At 42.5% G+C, this 18,663-nt stretch overlaps 1 protein-coding gene across 1 annotated transcript; it reads left to right on the forward strand.

Annotated features, from left to right (window-relative positions):
• The first annotated feature begins 7,860 nt into the window (after positions 1-7,860).
• Positions 7,861-9,096, forward strand: LOC109400467 (caspase-like). Its single transcript, XM_019673008.3, has 2 exons — positions 7,861-8,057; positions 8,116-9,096. The coding sequence occupies exons 1-2, from the start codon at positions 8,014-8,016 to the stop codon at positions 8,954-8,956; spliced, it is 885 nt and encodes a 294-aa protein (XP_019528553.2). The 5' UTR covers positions 7,861-8,013; the 3' UTR covers positions 8,957-9,096.
• Positions 9,097-18,663: the final 9,567 nt, after the last annotated feature.

Consider the following 18,663-nt stretch of genomic DNA (forward strand, 5'->3'; position numbering starts at 1 on the left):
ACAGCCGAAAATCTTTTCGCAGTTTTTTACACCATCCACATCCGGTGCAGGCAGGTGTTCAACTTTTTTTTATCTGTATTAACGAGATTTTTAGCCCTAGGCTAAGTTCATCTCGGGACCAACACTTTTTACTTCCTTTCCGAAGGAAGAACTCACATTTTGCTAGTTTGTCGGGAGTGGGATTCGATCCCAGGTCCTCGGCGTGATAGTCAAATGTTCTAACCATCACACCACGTCCGCTCCACCAGGTGTCCAACTTTTCCGGGTACATCTTGAAGAGTTCAGCTCCAATGCCATCCATTCATCATTGTTTTTGAGCTGCTGAACAGCATCTTTCCTAAACTTCCCTCAACGTAGGAGTTGGCTCGTTAGTACTCCCTGCTGTACTGACGTAGTAATTTCTCCCACTCTATGTCTGAGCTCCCCACATTATTCAGGTGCCCGTCGAAGTGTTGCTTCCACTTTTTGATCTCCTTACGCCTGTCCGTTAAGAAACTCCCGTCCTTATACCTGCATATTCCGCCTCTCGGCACGATATCGTTGCGGGGTGCATTAAGCTTCAGTGTTTCTTCAGAATGGTACAGCAGTTTCATTTCCTCGCATTCCGCTGCCTCCAGGTGCCGCTTTTTCACCCGAAAGGGACGCGTCTGCTGTTTCCTCCTCTGTTTTTATCGTTTCACATTCTGCCGAGTTCCATGCTGCAGCATTAACGCACGCGCTGCATTCGTCTCCTCCAAAATCCGTCTGCACTCCTCGTCGTACCATCGACTCCGTTCCACGTACCTTATGATGGTCTCGGCTGCGTCGTTGATGGCTGATTTAACTGTACACTCAATTCTGTTTTTACACGGCTTTTTAATGATTTTTAATGAACTCAACGTATACCCAGAGCCGTAGCGTGCGGTTGGCCAGGTTGGCCCCGCCAGAGGGGCGCCGAAAAGGCCTAAGGCTAGAATCTGAGAGCTAGAATGAAACAGGATGCTACTACTGTTTTCAAGCATTCTGAGATTTCGCTATTCAGTATCTAAGGTTGATCGATCATGCGTTTTAACGTTCTTCCGTGTTCACAAAAAAGAATTCTCTAGATTATTTTGAATATTTACGATGGCGTTACCGGAAATTTATCTACTATTTTGTTTTGAGATACTTTTTTAGTTGTTTTAATAAGCAAAGCAAAATAAATATGCTTTTGAAATTCTAGCTAAAGATTATTTCTAAAAATTTCTAAACTATCTTAATTACGAGGATTTTCTTCGCTTTCATTGAAATTTTTTTACAGAATTGCCAAAAAGTATTTTAGATGAAAAATATTCAGACAATGCTCTTTCAGTTAATGCAATTGTTATTTCCTGAAAATGTTTCTTTGGGCTTAAATTCTAGTAAATCTGGCAGAAATCATTCAAGTCATATTAACCCAGGAAAAAACTATTAGTGAGTTTTTTTATTTCTTCAAATCAATATTCCAGGAATCCCATTTCAAATTTCAACAGGTGGTTTTTCGGAATTTCGTGCTGGGTTTCTTTCAGAAAATTCTTTAGGGATTTCTTTGAAACAATCTTACAGAATTCCTCCAGAAGTTCTTACAGAATCTTCTTCAGGGATTCTGAAAAAAAAATAAAAAAAAATTCAGGAGATTCCTTTCAAAATTTATCGAAAGATTTCTTTAGGAATTCCTTTAGGGAGGTGTTTTTTTTTTCATTTTTATTTATGTGTATTTTAACTTAAATGCTAATTCTACACTTCCTTTAGGGAGGCTTTCAGGAAGTTATCTAGGATTTTTTTCAGAAATCAGATAAAATATTCCACCCAATATTTCTCCAAGGACTTTATAAGATAATCTTCCATAGTTTCATTAAGAAAAAACCTGCAATGAATTTCATTGGAAATTTTTGAAAGTTTCCCCATTTTTATAGAAATTACTTTAAGGATTCCTTTAGAGATTGTTTTAAGGATTACTTAAAAACGCTTCAGTTGGTTTCTAAATACCAATTCCTTTAGAAATTTTTCTAGGATTTTTTTTTAATCTTCTATAATTGTGCTTAAAAACTCAACCAAATTTCTTTTCAAAGCCTTCATGATTTCTTCAAAAAACCATTTTTTTAAAAACCTCCAGATACTCCTTAAGAAACTTTTCCAGGGATTCCTTAAAAAGTTCATCCACGTGTTCTTTCTGAAATTCTTCCAGGTGTTCTGAATTTTTTTATTACTGTGTACTTAACATGTACTGATTTATCGACCGTATTCTATAATTAACTTGATGATTTTGTGGCTATATTGGTCTCTTTCTACTCATAAGTATAAGGGAGTAGATATCAAAGTGGATAATGAAATGATAAATATGATAGAATTCGCTAGGTAGCGAACAAGTGTGAAATTTTTTATAGATGGTGAAATTAGGCAAGTAGGCCATGTATTGAACGAATACATCGAATGCGTGAAACTTCTGCCGTGCGACCTGTGCTTTTAAACAGATCGGCTTGGTTGGTAGTTCATACCACCTTACCAAGACTGGCAAAAGTACTGTGTAGAATTCTTCTCTGCAAAAATCTAAATAGCATTCTAAATCTTACGAACTGCTCCAGGAATTCCTGCAAGAATTACTTTATGAATTCCATTAGAAATTCTTGCTGAAATGTCTCCTGGAATTTCAGGTTTTTCCTCAAATATTCCTCCAGAGATTCTTGCAAAATTTCATTCAGTGGTTCCAGCCGGAATACTTCCAAAGATTCCAACAGACGCTCATATAGATTTCTTCAGAAATTTCTCTTGGTTTCTTCATGTCCGGGGCTCGTCAATTGATTATCGAAAAGTTTCTTCTGAGATTTATTTTCAATTTCAGCAGAAACCTTTTGTAATTTGTATTTTTTCCTAAACACGAAAATCCAACTTTTGTAGTAACTTCGAAAAAAAGAATAACTACCAATTTTTGCAAATTTCCCATGTCCAACTATCGTGGGGCGCCAATATGGATGCTTGCCAAGGGCGCCATGAGGCTACGCTACGGCTCTGCATATACCTACATGAAAAGATGGATAAATTATTAATGGGATTCCGAAAATAAATCCACTGCTCAGGTGAGATTTGAACTGACGACCCTAATTCGCTAAACAAGTGCTTTTTCAACTAAGCTACCGAGACAATAATTGATACGATATTTTAGTTGTCTTAAGGTAATTCAAATCTCATCGATCATGCTTCATCCTTCCCTTAACTTGCACCGCAAATATATCCATCTCTTATGACCATATATGTAGATGAAAAGCAAACGCAATTTATTTAGTGTTGAAACTGTTGCCTATCTTACAGGCGTCTCTTCATCATCAACTGTGGAAAGAACAATTGAAACCTGGAAGGCCATCAAACTTGTAGTTTGCACTCTTTCATTTACGACAGATTACTACAGAAGAGGTAGAAGCTCGAAAATTACTTAAGGACAAACGTCATGAAATCCCGTTTCAATAATGCATCAGAATCTCAGGCGCACAAATCTCAAGAAGCAAGCAAGCACTTTTTATTCTGTTCTTGTCACATGTAAAAATCTTTAAATAAGGAGATCCGATTCGCTGGTTTTTGTGCTTTCAAAATCGTGAGTAGGTGCCAAAGTCGGCCATTGTGGCGGCCTTTAAGGGATTTCAATAAGTCTGTCCTTAAGGGAAAAGTCTTCGGTATACCAATCCGTAAGGTCAATTAATGATTTTTTAATTAAGAGACGCCTGTAATATAGGCAACAGTTTCAACACTTGTGACTTGTGCAGCATTAATATATTGTTGACAAACATTAAAAAATGTATTCAATTCAATTCACTGGTTTCCGAGATATGTCTAAAAACAGTATTTTACGAGAATGGTTCTAGCTTCGCGAAAGATTAATCAATCGATCTCAAATTTGTACCAACGATGCATATATAATAATTTGAGATTTTTTGATGCACTCTATAAAAAGTAACAGCTTGTTGAACTTTTTTTGTGAGAGAAAAAAAAAAAGTTGCTTATCCCAAACATTTTGGCCATCCCCTGTAAATAGTCAAAATCCAGTTTGATGCGCTTATTTTGACTTTTTTACTAGAAACCATGTAAATTTAAAAAAAATCCTGATGCAGATGTACCAAACGATAGCTTTCGGGCAGAAGTTGGTGAAATAATTACTTTAAGGAGAAACTTCAGAGAATACAAATATGGCTGCCACAATGGCCGACTTGGACCCCTACTCACGTTTTCAAGAGCACCAATCTTAAAATATCGTAAACAAATGCGCTCGATTTGCAGAAGCTGTTTTTTTTTACAAGTGAGCAAAGTCACGATAAACAAGTGCGGCTTGGTTCGATGCTTCGTTCGTCAGATTAGTACTTCTAAAGTTTGTATGCAAAATTGCAATGGGATTTCTTGATGTTTCACCTTAAAAATTGAAGAAAATAAAAAAAATCGAAAAAATAATGTTATAAAATGACACGGACACCGTCTCCAGCTACAGACTGAAAGAAGCCTAACACTAGACAAAGGACACACGGAGCATGCACCAGTGAATAACGGATAAGAAACTATTCTCACGAAAAATTTCATCGCCCAGAGCGGGAATCGAACCTCACCCCCACAGCACGGTGCGATTAATTCTTGGTGACCCCAACCGCACGGCTACGAGGCTCCAGGTTATTTTTAAATAATATACCTAATACATCTCAAAGCGCAAGAAACGCAAATTCCCAAAATCGCAGGAAAGGACTCTACGCTCAACTGTGCACTATGGTCCTCCGGAAAGTAGGGAGTTGGTGTCAGGCCCTACGAGCCAGCCGTAAAAAACCATTGTAACGGAAAATCAGCAACAGAATAATACGAACCGAGACCAACGGCAACGACCCCAGCGAACAAAAAGGACTTGCTATTGGAAACTCGGTAAGTGGAACTGCCGATCTCTCAATTTCATTGGGAGCACCCGCATACTCGCCGATCTACTGAGGGACCACGGGTCCGGCATCGTAGCGCTGCAGGAGGTGTGTTGGATAGGATCCATGGTGCGAACATTTAGAGGTAATCATACCATCTACCAGAGCTGCGGCAACACACGCAAGCTGGGAACAGCTTTCATCGCGATGGGTGATAAGCAAAGGCGCGTGATCGGTTGGTGGCCGATCGACGAAAGAATGTGCAGGTTGAGGATCAAGGACCGATGATTCAACTTCAGCATAACAAACGTGCACAGCCCACACTCCGAAAGCACTGATGATGACAAGGACAAAACTCTCCGTCGTCAACTATGTACGGTACCGCCAACCTAGAGCGACTGAAACAACCGGATGTCGCCTCAGCATACACGCAGAATCTCGAGGCCGCGTTACCAGACGAGGGCGAGCTCGATGAGGCCCCTCTAGAGGACTGCTGGAGTACAGTGAAAGCAGCCATCAATGACGCAGCCGAGAGCACCATCGGGTACGTGGAACGCAATCGACGGAACGAATAGTTTGACGAAGAGTGCAGAACGGTTTTGAAGGAGAAGAACGCAGCGAGGGCGGTAATGCTGCAACCAGAGACCCGAAAGAACGTGGAACGCTACAAACAGAAGCGGAAACAGCAGAACCGCCTCTTTCGGGAGAAAAAACGCCGCTTAGAAGAAGCGGAGTGTGAAGAAATGCAACTGCTGTGCCGTTCCTAAGAAACACGGAAGTTCTATCAGAAGCTCAACGCATCCCGCAACGGTTTCGTGCCGCGAGCCGAAATATGCAGGGATAAAGACGGAGGTCTTCTGACGGACGGACGTGAGGTGATCGAAAGGTGGAAGCAGCACTTCGATCAGCACCTTAACGGCGTGGAGAACGTAGGCACGGGAGACTACGGCAACGGAGGAAACGACGACGCCAGTACAGCGGAGGACGGAAATGAACCAACTCTCACGCTGAGGGAAGTTAAGGATGCCATTCACCAGCTCAAAACCAAAAAGCAGCTGGTAAGGATGGTATCGCAGCTGAACTCATCAAGATGGGCCCAGAAAAGTTGGCCACCTATCTGCATCGGCTGATAGTCAGGACCTGAGAAACCGAACAGCTGCCGGAGGAGTGGCAGGAAGGGGTAATCTGCCCCATTCACAAGAAAGGCGACCATTTGGAATTTGAGAACTTCAGGGCGATCACTATTTTGAATGCTGCCTACAAAGTGCTATCCCAGATCATCTTCCGTCGTCTGTCACCTAAAACAAACGAGTTCGTGGGAAGTTATCAAGCCGGCTTCATCGACGGCCGGTCGACAACGGACCAGATCTTTACCGTACGGCAAATCCTCCAGAAATGCCGTGAATACCAGGTCCCAACGCATCACCTGTTCATCGACTTCAGAGCGACATACGACAGTATCGACCGCGCAGAGCTATGGAGAATCATGGACGAAAACGGCTTTCCTGGGAAGCTGACTAGACTGATTAAAGCAACGATGGACGGTGTGCAAAACTGCGTAAGGGTTTCGGGTGAACTATCTAGTTCATTCGAATCGCGCCGGGGACTGCGACAAGGTGATGGACTCTTATGCCTACTCTTCAACATCGCTCTGGAAGGTGTGATGCGACGAGCCGGGCTCAACAGCCGGGGAACGATTTTCACAAAATCCGATAAATTTGTGTGCTTTGCGGACGACATGGACATTATCGCCAGAACATTTGGAATGGCGGCAGAGCTGTACATCCGCAGCATAGGTCGGACTGGTGGTGAATGCCTCAAAAACAAAGTACATGCTGGTAGGCCGAACCGAACACGACCGGATCCGTCTGGGTAGTAATGTTACGATAGACGGGGATACTTTCGAGGTGGTGGAGGGATTCGTCTACCTCGAATCCTTACTGACGGCTGACAACAACGTGAGTCGTGAAATTCGGAGGCGCATCATCAGCGGAAGTCGGGCCTACTACGGGCTCCAAAAGAAACTGCGGTCAAAAAAGATTCACCCACGCACCAAATGCACCATGTACAAAACGGTGGTAGTGAAAGCACTACAAAGTAGGAAGAAAAGAACGAACTAGTTATTGAACCTAGAACCTTCAGCATACGAATCAGAAGGGGTAGCCACAAGACTAGAGAAACAATCAGGTAGGTGAAGTACTGAAATCCGAATATTCAACTTAAACGTGAAATCGTTGTTGCTCTGTGCCAGGTCAACCTGGATTGTATCAGTAAAGAACTCCAGACTGAAGGCCTTATATCTTTTAAAAGAAGTATATATTTAACCTCATTTGCGTCATTTTAGACCCAAATCGTACACTCCGTAAGCGAGCTGTTCCCAACGTGTTGCATTAGGAGGTTCAATTTAAGGCACGTCCCATGATTTCGTGCCCCTCGACATTGAGGATCTCTACCAGTCATTAATTGCGACCCATCGTAAGCCAAATAATACCATCGATAAATGTTTAACGATCAAAACTGGCATCACTTATACTCGACGAGTTTGACTTAGGCATCGTTCCTAGATAAAAAAAACTAAAGAGTAACTAATTAGAGCCAAAGCACTAAGTGGCTATCAAATCTCCAGCGCACCTGAGTATGACTGCTTGAATGATCAAAGGAATGAGTAAAGACCACTTTCAGAAACCTCAAAGCTAAATTCCAAAAGCAATCAGTATTTGTTCAACTACCCTAGTTTTGAATTGCTGACGCTTAAGCTGGTTGATAAGCGATTCCTTAAATCGATCGTAAACTTTCTCCGAAAACTTCGGTAAGCACTATATCAGCTCTCGTAGAAATCCACCATTTATATGAACAGATTACGATACCACCAGAGAGAGTGTGAACCCGATTGCTTATCAATGCCCTTGCTTTTGCGGTTCGTGGATGGTTAGGTGTGATAAAACATAGCGCGTCGTCGTTCTTATCAGTTGAACTCTGCTTTCGATTTTGTTCGTTCTGTCGTACTCGGCTGTCTTCCCGAGGCACCTTATGATGACTGATGCGATAAACGAACATCGGGAATGGGTAAATTCAGTGTTAATCTGACAAAGGTACATATCGGATCAGGGAAAAATCTTGGCCACCGAAGATCATGGACGCCTCCGATGAACTAGATGTGTTTGGTTTTGGAAGCAAGTAAGTTGATGGCCTTATCACTAATTAACAGCGACGTATTGACGCAGATTGTTTTCAGAGCTGATGAATCATCGAAGTCAAGCAAGGAACGTCCCGTTTCGCGAGCTGCTCTCGACGAGTACTATGACACGACAAACAAGCGTCGAGGCGTAGCGTTGGTGTTCTGCCATATGAACTTCTCGACTATGGCCAAACGGAACGGTACCGATAAGGATCGCAATGACATCTGTAATTCTCTTTATGCGTTGGATTTTGAAGTACGCGTTTTTGACGATCTGAGCAGAAAAGAGGTTTTGGAGACGCTGAAGGAGGTTTCGCGTGAAGACCACTCGGACAACGACTGTCTTGTGGTAATCGTGATGTCACACGGAGAACAAGGTGTTCTCTACGCCAGGGACAATAAATACAATGTGGACTCTCTGTGGAAGAATTTCGTCGGAAACTCGTGCCCATCGTTGATTGGAAAACCGAAAATGTTCTTCATCCAGGCATGTCGAGGAGAACAGTTCGATGAAGGTGTTGCCTTTGCCGCAAGAGCGGCACCAAAGGACATGGTTGACTCACGTCACGAGCCGGTCGTGTATTCAATTCCGGCCATGGCCGATCTTCTGGTGATGTACTCCACCTACGAGGGGTACTATTCCTGGAGGAACCCACGGCAAGGTTCGTGGTTCATACAGTCTCTCTGTATGGAACTGGATGAAAATGGACGGGTACGGGATTTGCTTACACTGCTGACCGGTGTTACAAGAAGAACTGCCTACGAGTTTCAGTCCTTTGTGCCGCATGATGCGAAAATGGATTGCATGAAGCAGATTCCTTGCATTGTCTCGATGCTGACGAAGACTTTCTACTTTACAAAGAAAACTAGGAGTAAGGTAGTGACGGACATAGATTAAAGTGATTGATGAGTTTGACGAACTTAGCGAAAAATATTCATAGATTCGGCCTTCATCGTAATAAAATGTGATTAAATTAATCAGTTTTAACATGAAATAAATTATATCCGGATATTGTACATGCTGTCCGTATCACGCAAGCACATAGCGTTTAATTTTGTTGATGTTTTATCCGACTAATCTGATTGTTTTTATTTTCCATACATTTTCTAAACTCGCAAAAGCAGCCTTCGCCTTCTTGATCCGTGCACCTATGTCGATCTTGGTACCGCCATTGGCCGCCATTTGGCTACCAAGATATTGAAAGCTTTCAACATTCTCCACTGATTGCCCAGCTACCGTAAAGCTGGAAGGGTTGACCGTGTTCATCCAACGATTTGGTCTTGTTGCCGTTGATGGTAAGACCTGCCGCTGAGGAGCGATTGGCAAGATCATCGAGCTTGCTCTGCATATCAGAGCGCTGTTGAGCTAAATAGGAGAGCAACGCCATCAGCCAGTTCGAAGTCATTTAGGTGCTCCATGGTAATCGGCTGCCACAGCAATCCACGACTTGGTTCACGGTCAATCGCACCTACCAGGATCTCGTCGATTACGATGAAGAACAGTAGCGGTGATAGTATACATCCTTGCCTCACTCCAGCAACGATCCGGATGGCATCGGACAAAACACCTGTGTGCAGTACTCTGCACGAAAATGCCCTGTACTCTGCTTCAATAAGGCCCATGATTTTCCCTTGCGCCTGTGGGCTTCCCATATATTTCCGTGATTGAGACGCTCAAAAGCTTTATCGTAATCAATGAACACCAGGTAGAGTGGCTTTTGGAATTCATTGATTTGCTCCAGAGTGATACGGAGCGTGACAATATGGTCCACACAGGGTCGTACAGCACGGAATCCTGCTTGTTGCCGTCGGAGAGTTGCGTCAATCTTCTCCTGTATCCGGTCGAGGATCACTTTGCAAAGGACTTTGAGAACGATACACATGTTCGATTGCATGCTTCGGATGGCTGTTTCTATCTCCTGCACTGATGGTGCTTCGGTCCGAGTAATGCGTCGAATCCTTGGCGGATCATGCTGAGGCGTTGATGACGTGGTCGACATTTGAAAAAGGTTTCCAAAGTGCTCGAACCAGTGTTTCAACTGGTGAGCCGGGTCGGTAGTTAACCGTCCAGACGTGTCTTTCACGGGCATCGGAGTCCCACTAAGGCGACGTGAATCATCGTAGAGGAGACGGGTGTCACCGGTGTTTGCGGCTTTCTCGCCTGTGTCGGCTTGGGAGCCCCACGCTCTTTTGTCGAGTATTGTTTTAATCCTTGTTGTGCATGCATCGCTCCTGATAGGGTGAGTAAATATTGCAGCGTAATCAATCGCGTTCGCTCTGGTCTTGCGCGAAAACGGAAACAATAGATGCGCGGTGCTTAGTTTTGTGTTGTTTCTTGTTGTGAATGCATATGGTTTGGATCATTGGTTTGTCCTTTGTCGCGTTCAGTTCATTCCTGTGTGAAATGGGCTTAAAGCTTCTGCTCCCTACTGGGGTGGAGACGCGCACCAGATGTCAGATGTCAGATCACATCACCAACCATAGGTGACTCCTAGACCTGACAATGTACCCTACCCTACTAACACAAATTCCTTCCCAAGACAATCGTGGAGACACTGGGATTCCCGGTCTCTATAACAACGGTTGTCTTACTAACATTCCCTTCCCTCCTCGATGACCGTAAGGACGTGGCCAGCGCCGTTATTGTCATTACTTGTGAGTTCTCGAACTGTGCACATTGAGAATAGTAAGCTAGTCCCAAGCCCTATTCATTGGTTCCTTGTGCAATTTCGATTGCTCTGGTCAATCACGGAGTATCAACTACGAATTGTGCGGTCATCTATGCTCATGCTCATGCTCATGCTAGGAAGTCCCACGCTCTTTTGTCCTGTCTACATGAGCGTTTCACTTCTTTCTCGAGAGCCGAATAGCGCTGACGGGCTACGGCTTTGGCTCCTCGTGTTTTCGCTCACTCTATCGGATCATCTGTGATCCACTACTTTCTTCGGGTGCGTAGCTCACCCAAATTATTCTCGCCGGTGGCGATGAAGGCAATCTTGATGGCGCTCCATTGATCTTCTACGCTTCCACCTGCTGGAATATCCGCAGCACGGTTCTCTAGCTCCTCTACGAAGGACCTTAATTACCACAGTGTGCCTTCCAGTCGGCGTGTGTTGAACCGGCGCCCGGTTTTCTCCTCCTGTCGAAGGATCCTCGCAATGCGCAGTCGGATCTCGCCGATTAGGAGATGATGATCAAACGCAATGTCGGCGCTACGTTTGTTCCGCACATCAAGAAGGCTCCTTCTCCATTTTCGGCCGATGCAGATGTGGTCGATTTGATTTTCCGTGACGCCATCACGGGACACTCATGTCACCTTGTGCACTGGTCGATGAGGAAAGAGCGATCCCCAAATCACCATGTCATTATTGTCACAAAACTTTGCAAACAGTTCTCCGTTTTCGCTCATTTTTTCGAGACCATGACGTCCCATGACGTGCTCATAGTCCGAGTTGTCGGAACCAACCTTCGCGTTGAAGTCGCCCATGAGGATCTTGATATCACCTTTCGGAATCTTGTCCACGACAGCATTCAGTTGACTGTAGAAGTTCTCTTTGTATTGCAATTCGGCAGCATCGGTTGGCGCGTAACATTGGATCATGGTAAGGTTTCGAACCCGTGTTCTAAATCTGGCTACAATTACCCTCTCATTGATAGCGCCCACTTCATGAGCGCTGCGTGGGCGTGAACGCTGAGCAGGGAATCAACTGTGGCGGTGGCGGGGAGCGTTTTCACTTCGTAGGCCAGTGTATTGCAGAATTTGAGCCGACGCCAACGGACTTCGCTCAGTCCTAGGATTTCAAGCATACGGCATGTCTCATTGGCTAGTTGTGCCAGTTTACCCTGCTGGGCTAGACAAATTACATTTTCAGGGTTAATACATTCCAAGTTCCAATTCTTGTCCGTTGTTTCGCGCTATAAGTCGTTGCCGTTGAATCAGTTCGTAATCTTTCATTTCTGTCACGGTTTCTGTCACGGTTTTTGGGTTTCGAAAACAGTAGGTTGTTGGCCTAAGGTCCCCTATCCGTGGTGGGGATGCCACCTGAGGTATAGCTTCCGGTGGAGAAGCATTTCATACTCAGCTACTAGATGTCAGAACAGACGCTGTTTAAGCCGCACTTCCTTGGTGAACAGGCGCTCGGGACGTATACCTCCTTAATCTAGTTGAAGTCAGAAGCACAACAGTGCCCAGGCTGCGCTACCAGCTAAGCACATAACTCTTAGCTGGTGGTCTTTGTCATCGATTGACCCGTGGAAGCATGAGGTTGGATCTTGTGAGGGCGAGAGCTATGTTGGACGTTTCTTGAGGACTCACCATTTTGCAGCCCCATACTAGAAGGGAGTTTCAAGTAGTTGTCATTGAATCTGTGCAAAATCTTGTATTTTTGGTTTCTTAAACATTTTTTTTAGGTTTCGGAAATTGTACTCATCTACTCACCGAGATGAAATTGTCACCAAATTTTTAAATCATACACATGAGCGCTTGTCTAGCCCTACAAGAAAAAAGTTTTCAAAACACACGGGGCACTCTCTAGGATCATGCCTCTGAATGCGTAGAACTACATATCTGTGGAAGTTTCAGATTAATCAGTTAAAAACTGAGCTGACGCAAATGAGTTGAAGTTTTTCAAGGATTTTCAGTCCAAATACATGTCAAATTGAGTGGCCTCCGGTTTTTTTCCTTCAATCATTCAACCTAATTTACAGCCTTTTGTCCACTAGGGCACTGCATGAGCGATTCCAATTGGAAGCTGTACTTATACTTTGTACGGCGCCTAAATGTCTCTCTCTCTCTTCTTGGCGTAACGTCCTCACTGGGACAAAGCCTGCTTCTCAGCTTAGTGTTCTATGAGCACTTCCACAGTTATTAACTGAGAGCTTCCTCTGCCAATGACCATTTTGCATGTGTATATCGTGTGGCAGACACGAAGATACTCTATGCCCAAGGAAATCAAGGAAATTTCCTTAACGAAAATATCCTGGACCGACCGGGAATCGAACCCGTCACCCTAAGCATGGTCATGCTGAATACCCGTGCGTTTACCGCCTCGGCTATAAGCGCCTAAATGTATTCTATTCTAATTCTACTATATCGAACTGGTTGCCGTTGCGCTGCTTTCACTTTCTACCCTATCATGGTAGAACGATGAGCACGAGGATGTTGATGTGTGGCTGTTGTTTGCTCCTATTTCCAGTCCGAATGGGAGTCCATTATGAGGTGCCGTCCGCCGAAGAGAGTCAGTGTCAGCTGCTCTCAGGGGGAAAGAGCAATTGACGAAAGTACCGGGGATCGAAGCTATGACAATCTGCTTATGAAACAAACGTGTGACCAATTGCACCACGCCCAACTAACAAAAGTAGCTGCTTAATAGCTTATGTAGCAAACGTTTGTGTAATAGTAGTTTACGCAACAAGGTGCAGAATGACGATTTTTACAGCACGAGGCGTCCAACGAGGCTTGCCGAGTTGGATAATTACGACGAGTGCTGGAAAAATCGAGTTCTGCACCGAGTTGCGTACAACGTTTTTTGCAATTTCATAAATTACCCTTGAGGATAGTTTTTAACAGAACTTTTTCATCAAACTGCACACTGATGTTCATAGCCATGTTTGAGAAAATCTGAACATAGCAGGTTATACTGTGCAGTTGTCACAATTTTTCAAAACTGCGTCCAGAAAGCATCAAGAAGTTTACCAAAACTCAAAACAGTGCTGTAATGGTTCATTACGCAACGCAAATCAGTGCTGTAATGGTTCATTACGCAACGCAAATCAGTGCTGTAATGAACCATTACAGCACTGTTTATTTGGTGTGGGAAAGTAGGTCTTTTCCTGTCAGATTTGCGTGAGGTAAAACAGCCTATTACGATGAGAAATTGCAAAAAAGTGTTTTCATAAGCGCTTTTACAGCAAAAATGTTAGTTGGGCGGGCCTTCACACCGGTTTATCACGCTCAATTTGGCTTAGAATGACATTACTAGCAGTTGATATCCTATGCAACAAATTTGTAGAAAACCGTATCACGTTAGAACGTAATTGAGTTGCAATTTCAGCTAACGAAAGCAGCCGTCTAGGATTTTGCGTGCAAGTTTTGAACGATTAACATGTGCTACAGGTGTTTTCATTCTAATGCAGTGGTTTTCAACCGGGGGGAATTCCCCCCTAGGGGGGAATTCCATCCTTTTGAGGGGGGAATTGTCTATCTAAGAATATCATTTTATTTTCATCAACATTCAACACTGAAAATTTTCAGTGTATCATGCTTCATTGTCGAACACTTGCTTCCAAGACGCTATCGATATCTTTGAGCATTGTTTTGGATGAAACGATTAAAGATGTAAATTTTATTTCCAATCATCAAATGCTTTTGTATCATACCAGCCTATACCAGCATGCGATGAGTGTCAAAAGGAAATCTTTCTTTGAACTCAAATTTTGGAAAGTTTCTTCAAACTAAAATCTAAATAAAAGGCTTTTCTTGATTTCCAAGCCAAAGAGCAGTTTTGACAATGGTGAGGAATCCTTATTGGTTTTAACAGTTTTTACTGACATTTGCGAACAAATGAACAAGCTCAATTTAAAACTTCAAGGGAAGCAAGCCATTTGTGGATTCTCTCAATGCGTTTTCGAGTAAATTGCAAAATTCAACGCAAAACAAAAAAATCAAAGCAATAAATTCTGTTGCCAACTTTATTTGAAAATGATCACATTTGTCACCGACCAAAAAAAACAGTTATCTATGTATCATCAAGATTATTTTCAAATAAAGTCTGTGGCAGAATTTACTTTTTTGAAACTGTTCGATGAAGGGGGAATGCAGTTTGGGAAAATTCCAAAGCGGTGCACAGACTGAAAAAGGTTGAAAACCACTGTTCTAAGGCAAATCAAGAGTAGAAAACCGGCGTGCCGTGCTAAACGCTAGACTGGAGACATAGAGGGTACCCAATTTCCTATGAATTTGGGCTTCAAACTTCAAATCATTTGCGCCAGCTTAGTTTTTAACTTTTACATATTGTTCTAAGCATCCAATGGCATAATCCTAGGTGCCCTGTGGATCTTTACAACATTTTTCCTTTCTCGTACAGTAACCAAAATTTACTGTATGTTCACGAATTTTCGATGGAATGTTCGGAGGGTCAAGTTACATATACCAATCAATTCAGGTCGACGAATTAGGTCGATGTCTGTGTGTATGTATGTGTGAGTATGTATGTGTGTATGTATGTCTGTGTACGAAAAAGGTCACTCACTTTTGCGACACTTCCCATTTACCGATTTTTTCGGATTATAGCTCGAATCGAACCGGCATTTTACCGCATTTTTTGCTATTAAAAATGTTACTTGATCGGTCAAGGCGTTCCGTAATTATGGTCATTTCAGTGATCCGGACCAGCACCGGTGGAGCTGGCCGTCTATGAAATCGAACCAAGCCCCAACCTGCGATACATCAAAATGCGGCAATTTTTGTAATATTCGGCATATTTGACGAGTTTTGTGCGGAAATCAACACTGAAGATCATAAATGGCACGATGTCGGCCCAAAATTCAAGATGGCTGCCTAATTTTCAAGATAGTAGCTTAAAATTCAAGATGGCGTCTGTTTAATAGAGTTTTAGACTTTAAAACCATACAATATGGGTATATTTGTTATGGGGAAGATGTCTGGAGTCCAAAAAATGGCGAACAGAATATCCTAGATGGCGGTCCAAAATCCAAGATGGCGTTCTAAAATCCAAGATGGCGCATGAAAATTCAAGATAGCGTCTATTTAATGGAGTTTTAGGCCCTAAAACCATGCAATATGGGTATATTTGGTATGGGTACTACTATGGGGAAGATATCTGGAGTCCAAAAATAATGACCAAAATATCTAAGATGGCGATCTAAAACTCAAAATGGGGGCTTCAAGTTCAAAATGGCGTCTGTTTAATGGGGATGGTAACATAAGACTGAATGTCAAAAGGCTGAATGCACAAAAGGCTGAATACGAAAGGCTGAGTTAAAGAAGCTGTAACAAAAGGTTGAAATCACAATAGGCTGAAACTTTAAAAGGCTGAAAACAAGCAAATGCGTAAATAAGTTATAGCACCTTCTTCTTTTCATTACGCCCCAACTGAGATAAAGCCTGCTTCTCAGCTTCATCATATAACAGGCACAACGAAAACAATGCTCAAAGAAGTCAAGGCAATTTCTGGTAAATGTAATGGTTGCTTGTCCGAACGGGAATCGAAAGAGTCACCCTCAGCACGGTCTTGCTGATTACCTATGCGCTTACCCCATCGGCTACATGGACCTCAGTTGTTTTTTCTTTCTTTAAACACACGCTGTTCTTTCGAGTCATGTTGTTTTGGAGATTTTTGTCATCACATCTGCTAACAAGATTTGCCCTTCTTTGAAATATATGGTATTCTTTTGAGAAATAGTGTCATAGTAATGTAGGCGTTCAACAATGCATAGTATGCGATTGCAATTGCGGGAAAACAGTCGTAAAAGTTTCCGATTCAGAACATAGTCTCGGGAGCATGTTTCCTCAAAATGACTTAGTTTGGTCAACCATGATCTAAAGGATGGTAAGTGCTTCAAACATCAAGCAAAACCAATGCGAGTGCCACGGCTGGGCAATCGACCAACAGGCATTTTTTTTTAATAGACCGTAAAATCAGGTTACGTACAAAAGGCTGAAAAAAACGAAAGGCTGAAACACAAAAGGCTGAAATTACAAAAGGCTGAATGCATCAAAAGGCTGAAGTAACATAAGGCTGAAATAATGATTACTCTAGTTTTCAAATGCACCAGCCCAAAGACTAACCTCAACACAAACAACTCAAACAAACAGACGTTTCTCTCTAATTGAAAATAATTACATACATACACTAATTTTACGGTCTCCTTGAACATTTGCTTGTTGGTGGATTACCCAGCCGTGGCACTCGCATTGGTTTTGCTTGAGCTTGACGTTTGATCGTCCTACCGTCCCCTAGTTCATGGTTGGTCAAATTAACCCATTTTGGGGGAGCATGTTTCAGTCACTTTGTTCTGTACCGTAAAGTTTTAGGGTTGGTCATAATCCTATGCATTATTGAACGCCTACATTACTAAGACAGAATTTCTCAAATGAATAGCATATATTTTAAAGATGGGATATTCTCTGATGATATTGTTAGTAGCCGTTATTACAGCAATCTCCAAAACAACACGACTCGAAAGAATAGCTCATGTTTAAAGAAGGAAAAATTAACTAGGATGACAATGAGTATTATCGGCAGGTTTGTTCTCTTCGTCATGGGGGGTTTTTGTCAGCCAAACTGCCTGAAACTTGGCCATATAATTCAGCTTAGTTGGGAAGGATTTGAGACCAACTCTGAGTTCAATAGGTTTCAAAAAAACCCCAAAGACGAAGAGAACAAAACGGCCGAGAATAGGTAATTTCCCCTATATAAGTATTATCAGTACCTTTTTGTGCTCGTTGGTATGCATCATCATGAAAAGGCTCACTAAGCACAGTTTCAAAACTAATTGTAACTAATGACTACGCGTTCGGGCCAAGAACTTTTCATTGTTTCGGCTAAAATTTTCTTGATTCCCTTTGGCATTGAGTATCTTCGCGAATGTTACACGATAGGCCAAGCTGACAAGCAGGCTTTATCTCAGTTGGGGCGGTAATCAAAAAAAGGAGAAACGCTGCAACTTATGTATTAATTTTCGTATTTTCAGCCTTTTCAATTTTCAGCCTTATGTTACAGTTTCTTAATTTCAGCCTTTCGTATTCAGCATTTTGAAATTCAGCCTTATGTTACCATCCCGTAAAATCAGTGTATGATGGGAATAATGAGTCTGTTTGTCTGAGTTGTTAGTATTCCTTTCGGCTGGCGTCGTTTGAAAATTATTCGATTCTTTATTTCAGCCTAATGCTATTTCAGCTTTTCGTTGCATTCAGCCTTTTGTAATTTCAGCCTTTCGTGATTCAGCATGTTGTACGTAACCCGTTTAATGGAGTTTTAGGCCCTAAAACTATGCAATATGGGTATATTTGGTAAGGGGAAGATGTCTGGAGTCTAAAAATAATGACCAGAATATCTAAGATGGCGGTCTAAAATCCAAGATGGGAGCTCCAAGTTCAAAATAGCGTCTGTATAATGGAGTTTTAGGCCCTAAAACCATGCAATATGGGTAAATTTGGTATGAGGAAGATGTCCGGAGTCAAAAAATGGCGACCAGAATTTTCAAGATGGCGGTTGAAAATCCAAGATGGCTGCACCAAATTCAAAATGGCGTCTATTTAATGGAGTTTTAGGCCATAACACCATGCAATATGATTATATTTGGTATGGTGAAGATGTCTAGAGTCCAAAAGTGATGATCAAAATATCCAAGATGGCGGTCTAAAATCAAAGATGTCGACTCCAAATTCAAAATGGTGCCTGTTCAATGGACTTTTGTCCCTAAAACCATACAATATGGGTATAATTGGTATGGAGAAGATGTTCGGAATCCAAAAATGGTGACCAGAATATCCAAGATGGCGGTCTAAAATCCAAGATGGGGGCTCCAAGTTCAAAATGACGCCTATTTAATGGAGTTTGTTCGAGCGTTTTTATGTTTGGG

Source organism: Aedes albopictus, chromosome 3 (assembly GCF_035046485.1).
Source record: "Aedes albopictus strain Foshan chromosome 3, AalbF5, whole genome shotgun sequence".
Classification (NCBI taxonomy): domain Eukaryota; kingdom Metazoa; phylum Arthropoda; class Insecta; order Diptera; family Culicidae; genus Aedes; species Aedes albopictus.

Bases quoted from the DNA above. Each gene is read 5' to 3' on its own strand.
- LOC109400467 (XM_019673008.3), top strand. From the start codon at position 8,014: ATGGACGCCTCCGATGAACTAGATGTGTTTGGTTTTGGAAGCAA. The intron at 8,058-8,115 runs GTAAGTTGATGG...GATTGTTTTCAG, and splicing joins GTGTTTGGTTTTGGAAGCAA to AGCTGATGAATCATCGAAGT.